Below are 17,189 nucleotides of genomic sequence, written 5' to 3'. Positions count from 1 at the left end.
TGAGCTGCCGAGGTGCCTGACATTTTGAAGATGATTAGGAAAATGTTAAGTTGGAACTAGACATTAGATAATACCATGGAATTATTTATCAGGTGTGATAATGGTGTTGTGGTTATATAAGAAAAATCCATTGTTTTTAGAGATACATACTGAGTTGGGTAAGAATGAAATTACATGAGATCTAGAATTTTTAAGACTAGGTCATCAAAATAAAGAAAGAAGAAAGAATGAATGAATGAACGAACAGAGATAGGTGATGCAAGGGTGGCAGCATTGAGCTAACTTCTGAACCTTGGTTATGGCTATAAGGAGTTCCCTGAATTATTTGCTTTATTTTTATGTGCCGGCAAATGTTCAGAATAGAAACAGGTGACCTTATTTTTATACAGCCAGCATTTTAGAGCCACAGTTTAAATCCAGGTCTGTCCGAATCTACAGCCTGTGTTAGGATTTGGCACACTACAGGCCTCAGTCCATTTTGTAAGTCAGGTCTCTTTCGAACATGCCTTTTTGTTTTACCTATTGTCCAAGGCTGCTTCTGCAGCCCAGCAGTAGGGTTGAGTAGCTGCTCCAGAGACTTTATGGCTGAGCAAGGCTGAATATTTACTAAATCTGGCCTTTTACAAAAAAATTTTGTGGACCCTGATTTATATATACTTTCCCACCACCTTGCAGTTTCAAGGCAGTTCCTTCCCCCAGCTAAACCAAGTTTGGTGTTCGCTAGTATATTTTTATTATTAAGGCTGCAGAAGACATACTTTTGTTCACTGAAATTGATGGGGATACTTCAGTAATTTAATGATGTTTTAGTTAGTGAGACTTTAAGTATATATGTAGTCTGAAATTTAGTAATTCAGTGTTTTCAACTCAAGTGTTACTATGAGATTGTGTGACAGAGGGCAGAAAAGGGGTTATGGACGACTGTTAAAGAATCTGTAGGTGAGACTAGGGTGTCTTCTCTTTAGCTCTCACCACTGGAACATGTGAGTACAAAGAAAGCCCTATGCCACTGTCCCCAGAATGTATTTATTTAGTTGCATTGTAGTTTAGGGGCTCTTTAGAAGAGGTTCAGGAAAGCTGGGCTCCTTGTAGGCCTCTTTGAAGGGTCATCTTTGTTAGCTCTTAACAAGTCAGGTTCCTGCTGGTAGGTTGTGGTTCTTTCCTGTCACACCTGGACTGGACACTGTGAGGCAGCCCTTAATCTGTTCCTCTTTATGTGTAGCATCTGTTTGCTTTCCTACCTTGCCCATTTCTGGGACTTCTAACACCCTCTTCCCTGTCTCTGCCCCCAATCTGGTAATTCTGTGTGTTATTCAGGAAGACCTACTTTTATACCAGTATCCTAGGACAGCTCAGCTTTTCTTTTAGTCCAGGATACTACATAATGCTTAATGGATGGGCAGCAAAGTTTTTTTGAAATTCAAGTGACTTCAATCTTTTGGCATACATACACGTTTAGAAAGTATTTTACCTTGTATTTTTGTGGAATGGAATCAATAAATAGAGATGATTTGGGGCAAATAATCTCTGTTTTGGGGTACTTTCTTTGATTTACATTTTGAAAAAAATAATTGGGATCAGTGACATGTAATTGTAATAGTGCACATAAAAGAAAACTTGAAACAGAAGTGTCATAGTAGAACACTGGAGAGATGTAGGGATGTGGGGTAGCTTAGTAACTATCTCATGAAGAAATTGAAATGATTGTGTTTTATGTTTTAGGTATTTTAGCCAGAGAACCTTACTCTTAATTACAGGATTATATATACACATTTTCTCTGTTTTCTGCTACCTCATGTATAGGTAATGGTGTCTGTTTTCTGTGCCTTCACAGAGCAGGTGTTTTTTGCATTGATTCACTTATTCATTCATTGACTGATGCATTTCACCAGTATATATTAAGCAATTGCCGTGTGCCAGGGACACACCTAGGTACTGAAGACAGTTGAGTAAGACAGGTGGTTCCTGTCTTCCTACAACTTACATTCCATCAGAGCTTTCAGACATCTGCAGTTGTCCCAGTTTGAAATGGGAAATTTTTAATTTTATAAGCTGAATTTCTGCAGGTTTATACTTGCAGGGTTAATGCTTATTCAGAGAAAGAAACTCAAACAGAAAAGTCCTAGGCTCCAAATCGATGGCATTGATTTTTTTGTAGGAGGTGTATTGTACATCTCTTCCTAGCTAATGGACAAGTTAAATCTTTGACTCAAAGAGACTTTTGTCTTTTTTCAAATTTAGTTTTATTTTACTTTGTTTCTGCTCATTTTAATGAACTATTTGGAAATCAAAATCTGTTGTTGCAAGTGTTTAAGTGATATAAAAAAGGGTCATCTGGTGTCCCTGGTTTCTTTCAGGTTCAGGAAGATTTGACTGAAGAGAAAAAAAGGGAATTGGAGCATAATGCCGAGGAGACATACGGTGAAAATGAGGAAAACGTAGGTAGAGGACAGATGGCTACTGCGCGTGTGCGCATGCGTAGGAGACACGTCTGGCTGGTTGGGTAGAGGTACCGGCGGGTCCCACTCGGGCGCCGAGCAGTTTTAACCGGCCAGCCTGGAATTAGGAAACCCTGTGACACCGTGAAGGTCAGGGAAGACCAGCGCTGTTGCCTGTCGAACATATTCCTCCACTCGTTTCCTTCCTCTAAAAATGAGTAACTTCACACTAATTCTTTAAGGGGGGAATTATTTATATCACTAACCCTGTGCCCTGTTCGTTTTCCCTTTTCCTTTTCCTTTTCCTTTTAAGGCCGACGAAAAAAACAATGATGGCGAAGAACAAGAAGCTCGGGATGACCACCGCCCTAAACGCCGAGAGGAACCCTATGAGGAGGAGGAAGAAGAGGAAGACGACGGGGCTGCGGTGGCGGAGAAATCCCAGCGAAGAGCGGAAATGTAGCGGCGCCGACCGCGTGGACAGGGCTCAGCCGACGGGCTCCTTTCAAGCTGCTCAGAAGTAAATCTGCCTACTGAACTCTAGGATATTTAATTACAAAAGTTAAGAATTTAGACTTTTTTTTAACTTTTCTATTAGAAATGCTCATACATTTATATGAATATATTTTGATAACCTAGGTTAGAGCTTCTTTTATATTCAAGCTAAACACGAACCAGAAGAAAAACAATAAAGCAAACCTTAGCCTTTGAATCTCATTTTTCATAGATTATGTGATGTTGAAAAGAGCACCGATTTTGTATATTTCAGCTTGTTACTTTTCTGTCTCCTAGTTTCCAGGTGTTCTGTTGTTTGCCTTTAACAAAATACAGGATTTCAAGTAGGGAATACTGCAAAATGCTGTATAGTCTTTAAGAACAATGGCCAGCTTATTATTAACTGCTGCCTTTCTAAGGTTCTTGTGTATAGTTGGGATGGAATGTTCACCCGTCTGTCTCTGGAATGAGATCTATGTACAGACTGACATATGATTGGAAAAGCATTTTGTTTATAAAGACATTGTTTTTCAGGCTTTTTGTGTCAGAAAAATGTTTGGCTCTGCTTCAAATCACAGCTGTTCATGAAAGGAATTAGATTTTAAAATGAGACGGTACTCAAACTTACGCCACAGTATTCTGGACTTTGATAGTCCAGTATTCAAACAAGGTAGGATGCATCAGTGTATTAACCTTCTTGAAGGACTGAAACCTTGTTTCATAACTAATTTAGTGTGTGTGGGTGGCATTTTCTATGTGAGCACCCATTCAGTTCTTTTTTTTCTGAAATCATCTAGTAATATCCTTGTTTCAATATCTGGTTCTCTACTATAATATATGTTTTCTCCATAAAGTCTGGTCCTCAATATGTAATCCCTTTGATGACAAGTATGAATATGAAGGCATTCCAAATTACACAATTGAATAGGGTTATTTCTTGTAAACTATACAGTAAAATACCCATGGTGATATGATAGACCCTCATGATCTTTCTGTTTGCTAGGATTGGAGCTTGTGTTATGCCCATGTATGGCATTTTAATGACTACAAAAGTCCCCTAAAATAAAAAAATTAAAAATCAAAAATTCTTCTGGGATCAAGACATATTTGTCTCTCTACATAAAGATTTTTAAATATTAGAATTAGGTTATATAATTCATATGTGGTGTGTGGTTTTATAATAATACTCTCAAGTTAATGAAGACATTTAATTTCTACCACTGTTATATGAATGTAAAGTTAGTTTTTAATAACCACACTCATGTATGGTTTTGATTATTATCCCAGTGGAGTGATTATATGTATGCATAGGAATGTTTTGTTCAAATATATTTTGGATTTTCAATAATCATAAATCAAATTTTACCTTTATGTATAAAAACCCTTTATGTAATGTAAAATGTATAATATTGTACATAATATTCAGAATACAATTATTTTGGTAAATTAGTTTGTATTTTTAATGTCCCAGTTGCAGTATTTAATTATTTGAACCATATTGAAACTTGGTAATAGTCAATAAAGCTATAAAAAGCAACTGGTAAATCTTGTAAAGTCTGCGATATCTTATTAGTTTCTGTTCTTATTCTTCAGTTCTTTTTTAGGAAAGGAAAAATTTTAGGAAGTACCGGTATAGATTAATGAATTATAAAATGCCTTTCCAACCTTTTCCTACTTTCCTTATCTCTCTCTCTCTGATTGGATTGGTACTTTATTTTCTTTATCCCTCTCCTAAAGAAAGAGCCAAGAATTACTTTACTTGAGCTAGTTCCTGGAGAAGAAAATAGAAATAGGTACAGAAATGTCAGAGACTGTCATGTGAGCACACACGAAACAAAGAAATACATTTTAAAGCCCCCCCTAGGAAAGCAACCAGCCCAAACCATTCTACTCTATGGCGCCAAGTTCTAGTCCCATCCTAGCTACTGTTTGGAAGAGAACTAATCAATCAGAGTTGAGATACATTAATGAGATGCGCAAAAATAAAATGTCACTTGTATTTATCTTGCCAATTAATCTGTGATTTTTGGTGCAGCCAATAAATCAAAGGATTTGGTCCCAGTGACATGTTCAGAAGGGGGGAAAAGGCACATTTATTAGGGACAAGTACAGTGAACACACCAAAAAACTACATTAGTACAATGTAATGTCTAGGTATTTGTAAGCGTGACTTTAAAAGGTCCTGGAGTAAGGGTATAGTCTGAACCACAGGTAAGTCACAGCAACTCACTTTCATAAAAAAAAAAATTTATTGACATTGAATGTCTTCATGATGCACGCAGTGTGTGAATAGGACCCACTTGATCCCCACAGCAATCCTCTTTAAGGTTGATGAAATCCCGCTTTTCATAGCTGAAGAATTTTGCCCTCCTGGAGCATTTGACATTATTTAACTGCTCTGAGTTCTGGTTTGTCTCATGACATTGTGGTGCATCCATACTGTGGCACGTTGCACAGCCATTAAAAAAAAAAAAAAAAGGTTCTGTTTCTATTTCTGTTCTCAAATCCTCTGTTGTCTTATATTGTAGTATCTCTTCCTACTTTTCTCCTGGCTACTTCTTCTCAATCTCTCTCTTTTTTTTTCCAGAATTTTCTTCGTATACATGCACATAAATATTAGTATTCTTCAGCTCTTATCCCGGAGCTCTTTTCCTTACAGCCCTCTCCCCATCCACGTCTTAAGACAAGTGTCTCCCAATCCATTGCTTAAACCTAGCTTGTTATGACCCATTCCACCTCAGATTTATAATTTTCAAAGCTGAATTTGCCCCCTCCACACATCTAAAACCTGCTTTTAGGTTCAGTATCTCAATTCACTAAGCTTCCCAAAACAAAGTTTGTCCTTGATTCTGTCTTCATTCTCTATGGATGCTACTAAAATATCTTTAAACTTGCCCATTTTTTTTCCTATCCCTAGTATCCTGGTTCAGGCCACTGTTACCTTTAACCTGTGATGAGGGAACAGAAGGCAAGCTGAGGACAAAACAGAAACTGACACCCACAACCACCAAAAACCCCCTCCCACCCCGGGATACATGTGACATAGCTCACACACTCCTGGCTGCCCTAAAGCTAAGGAAAGGAAAAACAAATTGTTAAACTTATATAGAGATCACAATCCTGAAAGACCTGAGTCTCCCTCAGTTCACAAGTATCTTAGCAATTTACAAGAACAAAGCATTTCTACCAATAACCTAGCTTCCAGAAGGAAGTGTAGGTACAGTTAAATGCCCTTCTAACCTGCAGTCCATTGACAGATACTTGAAGCGGGCACAGTGTAATGTTCCTCCAGGAAGTTCCCAACTATATTCATGTTACTGCCTTGCTAGAGGAGTAAATAACCTTAACTTGACCATGGCAAGGCCTCTGGTATCTTGTAGGTCGCTCCCCCTAAAACTTCATCTCCTGGACTATTACAACAGTCCCTTAACTTCTCTCACTTGCTATTTCCTACCAATCCCTAAAATCTGTGCCAGTGTGATCTTTCTAAAGATAGCAATAACAGTCCTCCATTATAAAATTATTTAATAAATAGCTATTCCACATAGGGAAAATTACAAACTTTTTAATATAATCTACACAATCGTGATCTGGCCCCATCTTACCCCTTCAACCTTCTGATTTACATTCTAATACTGCATCATAATAAATCTGGCTCCTTTTTGTGAGGCACATTCCTCTCAATATCTTAGTAAGGAACCTTGACCAAGGTGTTGTTAATTTAGGATAGCTGGTGTCCATTTTCTCAGTTGTGTGGAGAAAACAGTCTACAGAAGTAGAGAACAAAGGTAACCCACAAAGAGAAAACAAAAGCACAGAGTCATGGCATTTTTTCAGTCCCTATATCTTGCCATCCTTGATGCCAGCCAAATCTACCCATAGCTTGATTAATGAGTAAATAAATCCTACTTTTTCATTTGAGCTACTTGGAAATGGATTTGTCTGTCACTTGCCATCTGAATATTCCTGACTAATAATTAATTTCAGTCCCTTTAAATCATCGTACTCTCTTATATTATGGTAAATTTATTACCTACTCTCTCCAGAAACATTGTTCAATCCTTATTCACTCTCTTCTTTGTCTGACTCGTTGCTTAGGTCCCCCTGTAGATACCATTTCCTCTGGGAAGGGGATACCTCCCACTCACCCACCCCAACTTAGGTTGCATACCTTTTCTTTGTCCCTCTGTAACATCCTGTATTTCATACTTACCACAGTGTATGGAAACAGTCTATAACATATCTATACTCTTCTTGACAGACGTGTTCGGTGAGAGTGGAGACCTTATTTCTCTTGATAATTGTTGCAACCCAAATACCAATACCTTCAAATATTCAATATTCACTGGATGAGTATCTTACAGTCCTATCTAAGAATATTCATCTCATTTCAAGATTGTACAATGAACAAATGGCAGAGCTGGGATTCCTTCCCAGGTGAATCTGATTCCAATGTTAACTCCAAATACAGCCAGGGTTGAATGGATCACTATCTCATATTCTGAGTTTCATTTATTAAGAAGGTGTGCTTTAAATCTGCAAAAACAAATCTAATGGGAGTCAACAATTTAAAAATGAGCAAAATCTCAGCTCTACGGTCTTGAGGAACCAAGAAATTGGAATTATTTGATCAGAGAAAGATACATGGTCAAAGGAAAATGTAACATTGTATGTCTAAGAAGCATTGACTATAGCATGAGAAATAAAGAATTTTTTGTGAAAACAGGTTGGTGGAGTTATCAAATCTGAAGAGGTTTTCAAATCAGAATACATTAACCAATTAAGACTTACAAGAGCTCCACCTAAGCCAAGGAATAGATGCACTCTTCTCTTGGAATGTTTTTGGGTCTTGTGTCTGTCTGCTGTGAGGTGGGATTGTGGGGGGCAGTTGGTATGGTGGAGTAGGTCATGTGTTCATCCACTGGTTGTCCTTTTGTCTGCATACCATTCCCCTTCTGCTCTTCATTTGTGGAAAGGCCTAGTCCTGTAACCACAGAATTGGACCCCTAACTCCTAACCACCCCACATTCTCTTCTTAATCAAGCTCTATATACTTTAAATTTTTAAAATCTCTAGGCTGATGGTGCCTCCACAGCTGACCATTTGTGGTCTCTGCCTGGAAAACATTATGCTGAGGCGGGGTGGAAGGATCCTTCAACAAATCAATGGTCTGGTCTGTTTTAATTTGGGGACAAGGGCATGTGTATTTTTCCTAGGAATGCTGATGGACCATCTGGCTCCCCAAGGGCCTCCTGCTTACCTGCAATGGATCACACTCCAGAGGAACTTCTGGATTCATCTCAAACACCTCATCCCACCATTCTGGAGGCTTAGGATTACACCCCTAACGCCTGCTCCTCCACGTTGGCCACCTCGTGTGAAAACAACCCACCAAACGACGATCCCAACTTGGGGACAACTGAAGACCCTCACAGTGCAGGCGCGGGAATTGTTGGAGGGCCGGAAAGTTAAGAATGAACCCAAAAGGCTTTTCTAGCCATGACAGCGTTTGTTGCCTGCCAGTCTGCATCCGAGCGAGATTCCAATCCCTCGGGCAGCTCCAAACTGGCCTCCGTGAGCTTTGTCTAAAAAATAAAGAAGGGGAACTGTGGTGACCAGAGAGCAACTGTGGTGACCTTGAGGTCTTAGGGCCAGGTCAGAGACCAGCCCTATCCACCAGGGTTCAGCCCTAAAGCGCTGCCATAACCTCAGCTTGCAGAAGCACCGAAACCACACAGCAGATTTGCCCTTAAGCTAGTTGATCTGATTCGAGGCTGTACTGTAACAGCGGTACTGTAACAACGCTGAATGAGAAAACTTATTTACCGGTAGTTTGTTGATTATTCTACTGAATTGTAAATGTAACAATCAAGGTGACACCCATGTGATTGTATTGTGCTTGAATCCTGTAACACTGCTGTAAGCCAATAAAGTTGTCTTAGCAGCACTGGCTGTGACCCTCCCGAGCCCATCTTTTGTGTCTTCTTTCTCATTCCCACCCCCAACTCAGGTTAATCCGTTCAGTCAAGGCTGGTTTCTCAGCACCAAACCAGCCACTGTGCCCATCTTCTAGGATTTCTTTTTTCTTCCTTCCTTCCTTCCTTCTTCTTCTTAAGATTTTATTTTTTCATTTGAAAGAGAGAGAGAGAGGCAAGAAGTGGGAGAGGGAGAGGGAGAAGTAGACTCCCTGCTGAGCTGAGAGCCTGAGGAGGGACTGGATTCCGGGATCATGACCTGAGTCAAAGGCAGAGACTTAACAGTCTGAGCCGCTCGGGCATCTGTTTCTAGGAATTCTGTATGAGGCTTAATTAGAGAAATGCTCTCTGGCTGCTCTGACACTGGCAGGAAATGTACATCTGGAGCTTCCAGGAGTCATACTGTAAGGACCTATTTAGCCAGAGCACTTCCATCCGGTTAAACAGTAACTTTATTGTTTAACCTTTAAACTGTCCCTGCCCCCCTTCCCCCAAGGAACTTACTTAAAAACAAGTCCCGGAAACCAGTCCCAGGTAACAAAGCCCAAATACAAGGTCAGGCCAGGTGGAGACATCTGATCAGTGGGGGGTCGCGTACTTTCTCCTTAGCTGCCAAGCAGTGTGGGCCCCACCTTTTGGGCGCCAATTCTGACCAAGGTGATAGGCTAGTTCAAATATTTACTAGGGTAAATTGTAATTCAGTTGGTCACTTATATGTGATCTAACATGACTGTGCAGCTTTCTCTGTGTGTTACAATTTCATTGGCCACCTATGTGTGGCCAGGCCCAACCACACGGCCTCCCTTAAAAGCTAGTCTGCGAAGCAGAGAGAGGTTGCCCTCTCTGTAAGAGGCACAGCCCCAAATGTTCGGTTTGATTCTTGATGCTTGGCAGCAAAATAAAGCTTTGCTTGACCACCACTTTGTATCAGTCTCACTCCTTTAATCACGGACGCATTATTGGGGGACCTAACAATACTCCTCATGACCTGGAGAACACCCAGTTGCAGCAGGAAGAAAGGAAGTTAATATAGAATGGGTAAGGATTGGGATATCAGGGAGGAAGAAGAAAGTGGGAAGGGGAGAGAGACAGAGACAAAATGATAAAGGGAATGGTATTCAAACTCCCAGGTTCTGACTTCCTGTGGTTTCCCTCCCTTTCTTTCTTTAGTAAGTGTGAGGTTCTTTTCAATCACATGCAATCTAAAGGACATTGATTACTTCATCTTCTATTCAAATTACAGTATTCTATTTTAGCTTCATTTCTTCCTGCTGCTACTGGCTATTCTCCAGGTCACTAGCAGTAAGACTCCTAGAAGCTCCAGATGTATATTAGATGATAGGTAGATAGATAGATGAAGAACAGGATTAGGATGAGAGGAAATTCTTGGCATTAACTTTTAGTCATCTTACCCTAAAGGTAGCAAGTTTTAATAAATAATAACATACTTTTTGCCAGTCCCTTGATCTTCATGCTTTCTCTTGAATCTGTCTTTAAGGCCAAGAGAATGTGTTGAAAGCTTTGGGGTTATTTTAATGAGGTTAAGAATACTCATGGATCCTCCTTCTTTAGTCTACACCAAAGATTGCCGACTTTTTCTGTAAGGGGTTAGACAGCAAATCTTTAAGTCACCATAGGCCAGAGAGCCTCTTTTGAAACTACTCACCTCTGCCATTGTACTGAAAAAGTAGCCAGAGACAATACATAAAGGAATGAGTATAGCTGTGTTCCAATAAAACCTGGTTTACATAAACAGAAAGCATGCCAGATTTGGCCTGCAGATTGGAGACACCTGTTACATATGATCTGAATGCTTGCTGTAAAAATAATAATTTCAAAAGAAAGTAGAGCATTTGGGGATTTCAGGTATCATAAGGCTTTCTATTTCTTTCCTCTAATCCCTTCTATTTTGAGTTGGCAAGCACTCAGTATTATCTCAGCTGCTGCATTTGTACACTATTTTAAGTAATTGGAATGAAATACTTTTGTCCTTCACTATCTTGGCTGACCTTGTTCTTACCATTCCCTATATGTTACTAATGGAGCTTGAAATTAAATGTCATTTCTGTTTGTCTGTTAACACTTACGCAGAATTCCGTATAAGGTACATGCCTTTAAAAGAACCGATCCACTGGAAAACATGGGTTTGAGCAAGATGAGATGACTTCTTTTGGTCTGTGTGTTCATTCTCATTTTAAGACTTAAGGAATGAGAACCACTTACCACAACTGCCCATTAATACATTAATGATAATCAAATTTTATCTTTTTGGGGGGGAGGGGGTTTGGAGGTATTCCAATTCTTGTTACATTTTTTCATCCTAGTGGAGTTAGACTGCTTTTTTCCATGAGGGCAATTCAGACCCTTTACATGCCCTTAGCCATGGCCAATTACATCCTGTGGTGGTTTTAAGGTCTATCTACAAAATCTTTAATAGTCATCCCTTTAAGAGGTGGAATCTAGGGGCACCTGAGTGGCTCAGTGGGTTAAGCCTCTGCCTTCGGCTCAGGTCATGATCCCAGGGTCCTGGGATCGAGCCCCGCATCGGGCTCTCTGCCCAGCAGGGAGCCTGCCTGCCCCCCCACCCCTCCGCCTTCCTCTCTGCCTACTTGTGATCTCTCTCTTTGTGTCAAATAAATAAATAATCTAAAAAAAAGAAGAAGAAGAAGAGGTGGAATCTAGTTCCCATTCCCCTGAGCATGGACTGGACATCTAACAAATAAAGTTGAAGGGAAGTGATGGTGTGTGCCTCAGAGGTTAGGTCACAAAGACAATGCGGCACCCTCCATGTTCTCTCTTAGAAGCCAGCTACCGAGTCATGAGGATACTTGAACAGCCTTATGTTGAGACATACATTTGTGTGGCAAGAAACTGAGACCTCTAGTTAGCCAACAGCTAGTGAGAAACTGAGGCTTCTGTCCACAGCCACCCGAGTGAGTTTGGAGCAGACCCTCCAGCCCCAGGCTAGCGAGCAGACTACAAGCTGAATGTAACCTCATTGGAAACCCAGAACGAGAACCACTGAGACAAGTTGCTCCCAGGTTTGTGGCCCACACAAACTTGATACCATAAATGTTTATTCTTTTAGGGTGTGGAGTCACTGGTTACACAGCAGTAGATACTACTACGTCTTCTACGGAGTGGTTATAACTCTAAGTGGAGAGGCCATCGGTGAAGATGATGTGAAGATGATGCAGCCACATGGTGGGACTGGGCAGCTAGCCAGTTGCTTCCCTGGAAGCCAAGTCTAGATGCAGTGGTGACACAAGATGAAGTTCAACTTAATGAGTTAAATACCTCTAACCCAATTTATTTGTTCAAATTATTAAGATTATTTTTGGCAGATGTTAGTAGCTTCCAACATGGTGTCACTCAACTTGGATTCACACCTGAAGAATTTCTGAGCTAGTGATACCTGGGCTCTACTTCCAGGGACCCTGAATTACCAGCCCTGTGGTATAGTCTGGACATCAGGATTTTAAATTTCCTCAGGTGTTTTTAAAGTACAGCTAAGATTAAAATTAAGTTAAAAGTAGGAAAGGGTAATGTTCCCTCCCCAAAGTCTCCCTACCAGATGATAAACTACGATTTAAATTCTGGGATTTCTATATGAGGCTTGATAAGAGAAATGCTCTCTGGCTGCTCTGATGATTAAAACAAATCTCAGACCAAATCTGCAAAGCAAATATATAGGCAAGCAGACACAGACATTAAGCTTTCCTGAAGTCTGCATGAAGCACAGATCCCTATCCTTTTAGGCATTCCAGATAGGCAAAGGTGTGAAAGAGTTGCTCAGGACAGATTCTTCAATACCGCAGGCACAGAATTCATCTAGATTTCTGGCCAGATCTTGGCCCTGACAGTCTTCCTTAAGAGGCCCAAGTCCTCTTGCTGTGGGTGGGCCTCCAGGTGCTCAGATTTCTCTTGGAGTGGGGGGAGGGGCCAGGCCAATACCTGTACAAGACTTCCTTCAGCTCACCACCAATTTTGAATACAATTCATTCATTTCTAGAATTTAAAAAAAAAATCTTTAATACTGAATGGAGCTGATTTAAGTGAAGAGAGTAAAAGATCTTGTGACAGTGGTCTCAGGAGTGTAGGCCCTGATGAGACCATCAGTTTCTCAGCCCTGGATGCACATTAGAGCCACCAAAGACACTTTTAAAAGAGTCTTGTCCTGACCCCAGTGTAATTAAATCAGAAACTCTGAGGGCAGAACCTGGGCATTGGTCTTTTTAAAAGGTCTCTAGGTAAGTCATGACCACAAGGGGTTAAGGGTGGTGGGGAGGTGTATCCCTAAAGGAGTAGTACACAATGGAGTGTTCTGGGTGGTGAAACTCTTCTCTATTCTACGAGAGTGTTATGCAAATCTATACAGGCACAAGGACTCTCAGAACTGTACAGCAAAAGAGAAGCTCAAGCTTATTGTATGATTTTAAAGATAAAACGCAACTCTTAAATTCTTTTTTAAATCTTTTCTTTTAAAAGATTTTGTTTATTTATTTGAGAAAGAGAGCATGAGCAAGAGAGCAAAGCAGCAGAACAGCAGAGGGAAAGGGAGAAACACATTCCTCACTGAGCAGGGAGCCCTTGTGGGGATCCATCCCAGGACTTTGAGATCATGACTGGGGCCAAAGGCAGTTGCTTAACCAACTGAGCCACCTAGGCATTGCACTATTAAATTCTTTCTAAACACCTCAGATGATTCTAATGTACAGCCAGCCTTGGGGCCTCACTGGATTAGATTCCTTCCAGGGATGACCCACCATCTTTGGGACATATCTTCATAGTTTGGGCACCAGCAACATGAACATCCTGCATTAACGAGCTGCCCCATCCCACACATGCGCATATCCATGTAGCTGAGCACACCATACTGTCTGTGCTGAAGTATTCTAAAGTAAATTAAAAATGTTATAGTTCTGAGATACAGTTGTCTTTCCCACATTCACGCTCGGGAAGGTGAAAACACTGCAGTGGAGAATTGCGCAAGTCAGCCGTTCTATTAATCTCTGCTCTTGGAGAAAAAAATTCACAATGCAATTGCTTTGCCTCAAAAAACACGGTTTCTCAAACCCATAAACTGTGGTTTTTAATAGAACAACAAAGAATCCCCCAAAAGAGAGGAGTTTAGCAGTTTAATTTGCTTCAGTTTTGAGTATCATCATAGGCAGAAATAAATACATTTTATATCACAAAATAGTGTGCATGTATATGTGTGTGTATATCAGTGAAATAAAAGTTTCAAGAAACAGCTCATGCCTTTTCTATTTTATTCTATTTCATGGCAGTGTCAGTCATGACTCAGTATCTTGATATCATGATGAACTAATGGTGAGAAAATCACAACTAAAATACTCTGGGAGAAAATAACCCTGTGTCTGTGCTTCTTCCTGCCACGTGACTGAGAAACAGACAGGAAGCTGACCCCTGGCTGCACCATTCTCTAGCTTTCTGAAGTGAGCAAGTTTCTTGATCTTTGTGCACCTCCACTTGCTCACACATGAAATGGAACAATTGCAGCAGCCTTGGGGAGTGGTTGGGACCACTGATTCTTCATCTGAAGCACTCAACTCTGAAGTTTCTCTTCCCTTCTTTACATTTAGGACTCACTGAGAAAGAGGACATAGAAGTCCTGAATTGTTTTTTTTTAGCTTAGAGACCAGAAGACTAAACTTAACATTTAAAAAAAATTTTTTTAAAGATTTTATTTGTTTATTTGAGAGATAGAGCAAGCACAAGCAGGGACTAGGAACAGAGGGAAAGGGAGAAGCAGATTCCCCGTTGAGTAAGGAAACCGATGTGGAGCTCAATCCCAGGATCCTGGGATCGTGACTTGAGCCAAAGGCAGACGTTCAGCCAACGGAGCCACTAGGCTCCCCTGAGACGAAACCTAAACTTATTGTCATTTGTTTTATGTTGAAAATCAATTTTTTAAAAATATTTTTTTATTGTTTTTATTTTAGTTCCAGTATAGTTCATGTACAGTGTTATATTAGTTTCAGGTGTACAATATAGTGATTCAAGAATTCTATACATTACTCAGTGCTCATCGTGATACGTGAACTCTTAATCCTCCCCACCTATCTCACCCCTCCCCCCACCTACCTCCCCTCTAGCAACCATCAGTTTGTTCTCAAGAGTCTATTTTTTGGTTTGCCTCTTTTTTTTCCTCTCTGTTTTGTTTAACTTCTACACACAAGTGAAGTCACACGTTATTTGAATTTCTTGGACTGCATTGATGTTATTCTTTTTTTTTTTTTTTTTCAGATTTCTTTATTTAAGAGAGAGAGAAAGAGAGAGAGCACAGGAACTCTGAAGAGCAGAGGGAGAGAATCTCAAGCAAAATCCCTGCTGAGCACTGAGCACAGAGCCCTACACAGCGCTTGACCTCACCACCTAGAGATCATGATCTGAGCCCAAACCAGAAGCTGGCCGCCTAACCCACCGAGCCACGCAAGTGCCCCTTACTGTTTTTCTTTACCAATGGTATGCGGTAACTAGGTCTTATCAGAGCTTTCAATGTATGAAATATTCAAATATCTTAAAAACAGTATACATTCTTCAGTCTCCAATAATTCAGGACACTCTGGCTGGAGTCAGAAAAGTAAGTTAAGCAGTTGTTCTGGCTAAAGAGAATTGAGCAGTTAATACAAACTGATCAGCCCCACTCTTATCCTTACTCTAACCAGGAAAGTTTCACTTTTATGGGTTTGTCTGAAGGAAAACTAGTAGTATACGAAGGAAAATAAGATGATCATCCTAGTTAAGGAATAAGGTGGGCCAAGAGTCTCAGCAGAAGTTCTGGGAACACAAACAGCCTCGCTGAACTCCTCACGGTTAACTCACCACCTCCATAGCATCCCAGGGCATTTGAGGACCTAGCAAACTAAGCAAAGTATACTCAAATATTCACAAAGGCACTTCCGAAAACTTTAGAGATTGGAAACATATGCTATATGTACAGAAATATCAGTCACACGATATGCATTAGTACCATGAAGTAAACCACAAGACAAAGCAGCTACTTGGTTCAGCCTCTAGCTTTTGTTGAGGCCCAGATAGGGCAAGGTAGGGGAGGAGCAAGGTAGGGGAGGGGCAAGGTAGGGGCGGGGCGGGGCAGGGGCTATTTATTCACAGTGTGGACAGCAGTTGTAACTCACGACTGTGCGCTGTTTAGTGACTGTTGAAGCCAGGCCAACTTTTCTGAGAAAGGAAGAAAGCTCAAATTTTGTGGTACACTTCAGGTATGTCTCTAGACTTCGATCACCAAGCTGGCTTTTGGATAGCAAAAGCTGTTGAAAAGGCTGCTGATCCTGAGAGAAAAGCAGGTGTTGGTTCGAGACCTTAGGAGTTCTCCCAGTAAACTCTGAAACGCCCCTCGCGGGAGATCAGGGAGGGCGGGAAGAAAGAGGCGGGCCATGCTGGCAGGTGGCCGGTTTAATAAGCGAGGGAACTTCCACAGGAGGCTTGTCTTCGGCGCTGCAAGAGGAGAAAACGTTCACACCTGCCCACCAAGTCTTAAAGGTGTATCCAGAGGCCTTGACTGGTTTCAGTCACGCATACGGTCCACGTGATCTCAGCAACACATCACTCTGCGCCGCATCCTTGCGAATGGCCCCGGCGGTGGGAACCGCGGGCAGAAGGAACATTTGCAGGGCAGGGGCAGGGCGAGGAGCCTCCTACTGCCTGCATCCCCCTTGACGGTCCACCGTGGTCACAGCCTCTCTCTGACTTCCTCCAACAGCAGGTGAAATACGTTATCTGAAGTGCAACAAAATCACTGGAGTGCCTAAAGAGCCCAATAAATGCTTAATAAGAATGAAACTGGGTTGGGAGGAAAATCAACCATTACCAGATATTTGGAAAGGGAAGTATCCTGCAACCCGTAGGTTTAATCTGCTTGGAGGCCAGCAGGAGGGGACTGCAAAATGAAAGCCCGGCTTCTGACTTTGAAAATGCATTTCCATTTCATGTGCACCTACACGCTTAAGTTTTGATTTTCTCATACTACCAGTTAGTCACACCGCAGGACAGCCTGCGTCAGGAGCATCCGCGTGAATGCCCTGGGAACATCTTTCTGGCCTGAGTCTCACCCATACAGTGTTCCACAGGAGTGCTCTAACTTTAGCGAACCACGCCAGGTACTCCCCTGTCATTCTTCTTCCTTCTCATAGTTGTTTTCCTCTTCTTTTTGTGCTAATCAGCTTACTCATATTTGAAATGCCTTAACACTAGGGCTTGAAGACTTGAAGATCTCAAGGAGGAATGAACAACTTGG

The 17,189-nt window shown here is 41.1% G+C and overlaps 1 protein-coding gene across 4 annotated transcripts in view; it reads left to right on the top strand.

Moving 5' to 3' along the window:
* The window catches only part of GOLIM4 (golgi integral membrane protein 4), a 90,902-nt gene extending 82,003 nt beyond the window's left edge, over positions 1–8,899 (top strand). For all 4 annotated transcript variants that reach the window (XM_013058298.2, XM_004756521.3, XM_004756519.3 and 1 more), the window contains 2 exons: positions 2,358–2,438; positions 2,752–8,899. In XM_013058298.2, the coding sequence (XP_012913752.2) occupies positions 2,358–2,438; positions 2,752–2,901 (231 nt within the window). In that variant the 3' untranslated portion in view covers positions 2,902–8,899. The remainder of the gene's footprint in view (positions 1–2,357; positions 2,439–2,751) is intronic.
* The last annotated feature ends 8,290 nt before the right edge of the window (positions 8,900–17,189 follow it).

Source organism: Mustela putorius, unplaced genomic scaffold, assembly GCF_011764305.1.
Source record: "Mustela putorius furo isolate JIRA1106 unplaced genomic scaffold, ASM1176430v1.1 tig00003834_pilon_pilon_pilon, whole genome shotgun sequence".
Lineage (NCBI taxonomy): Eukaryota > Metazoa > Chordata > Mammalia > Carnivora > Mustelidae > Mustela > Mustela putorius.
The sequence above is the reverse complement of the archived record's forward strand: the minus strand, read 5'-3'. Positions and strand labels throughout refer to the sequence as shown.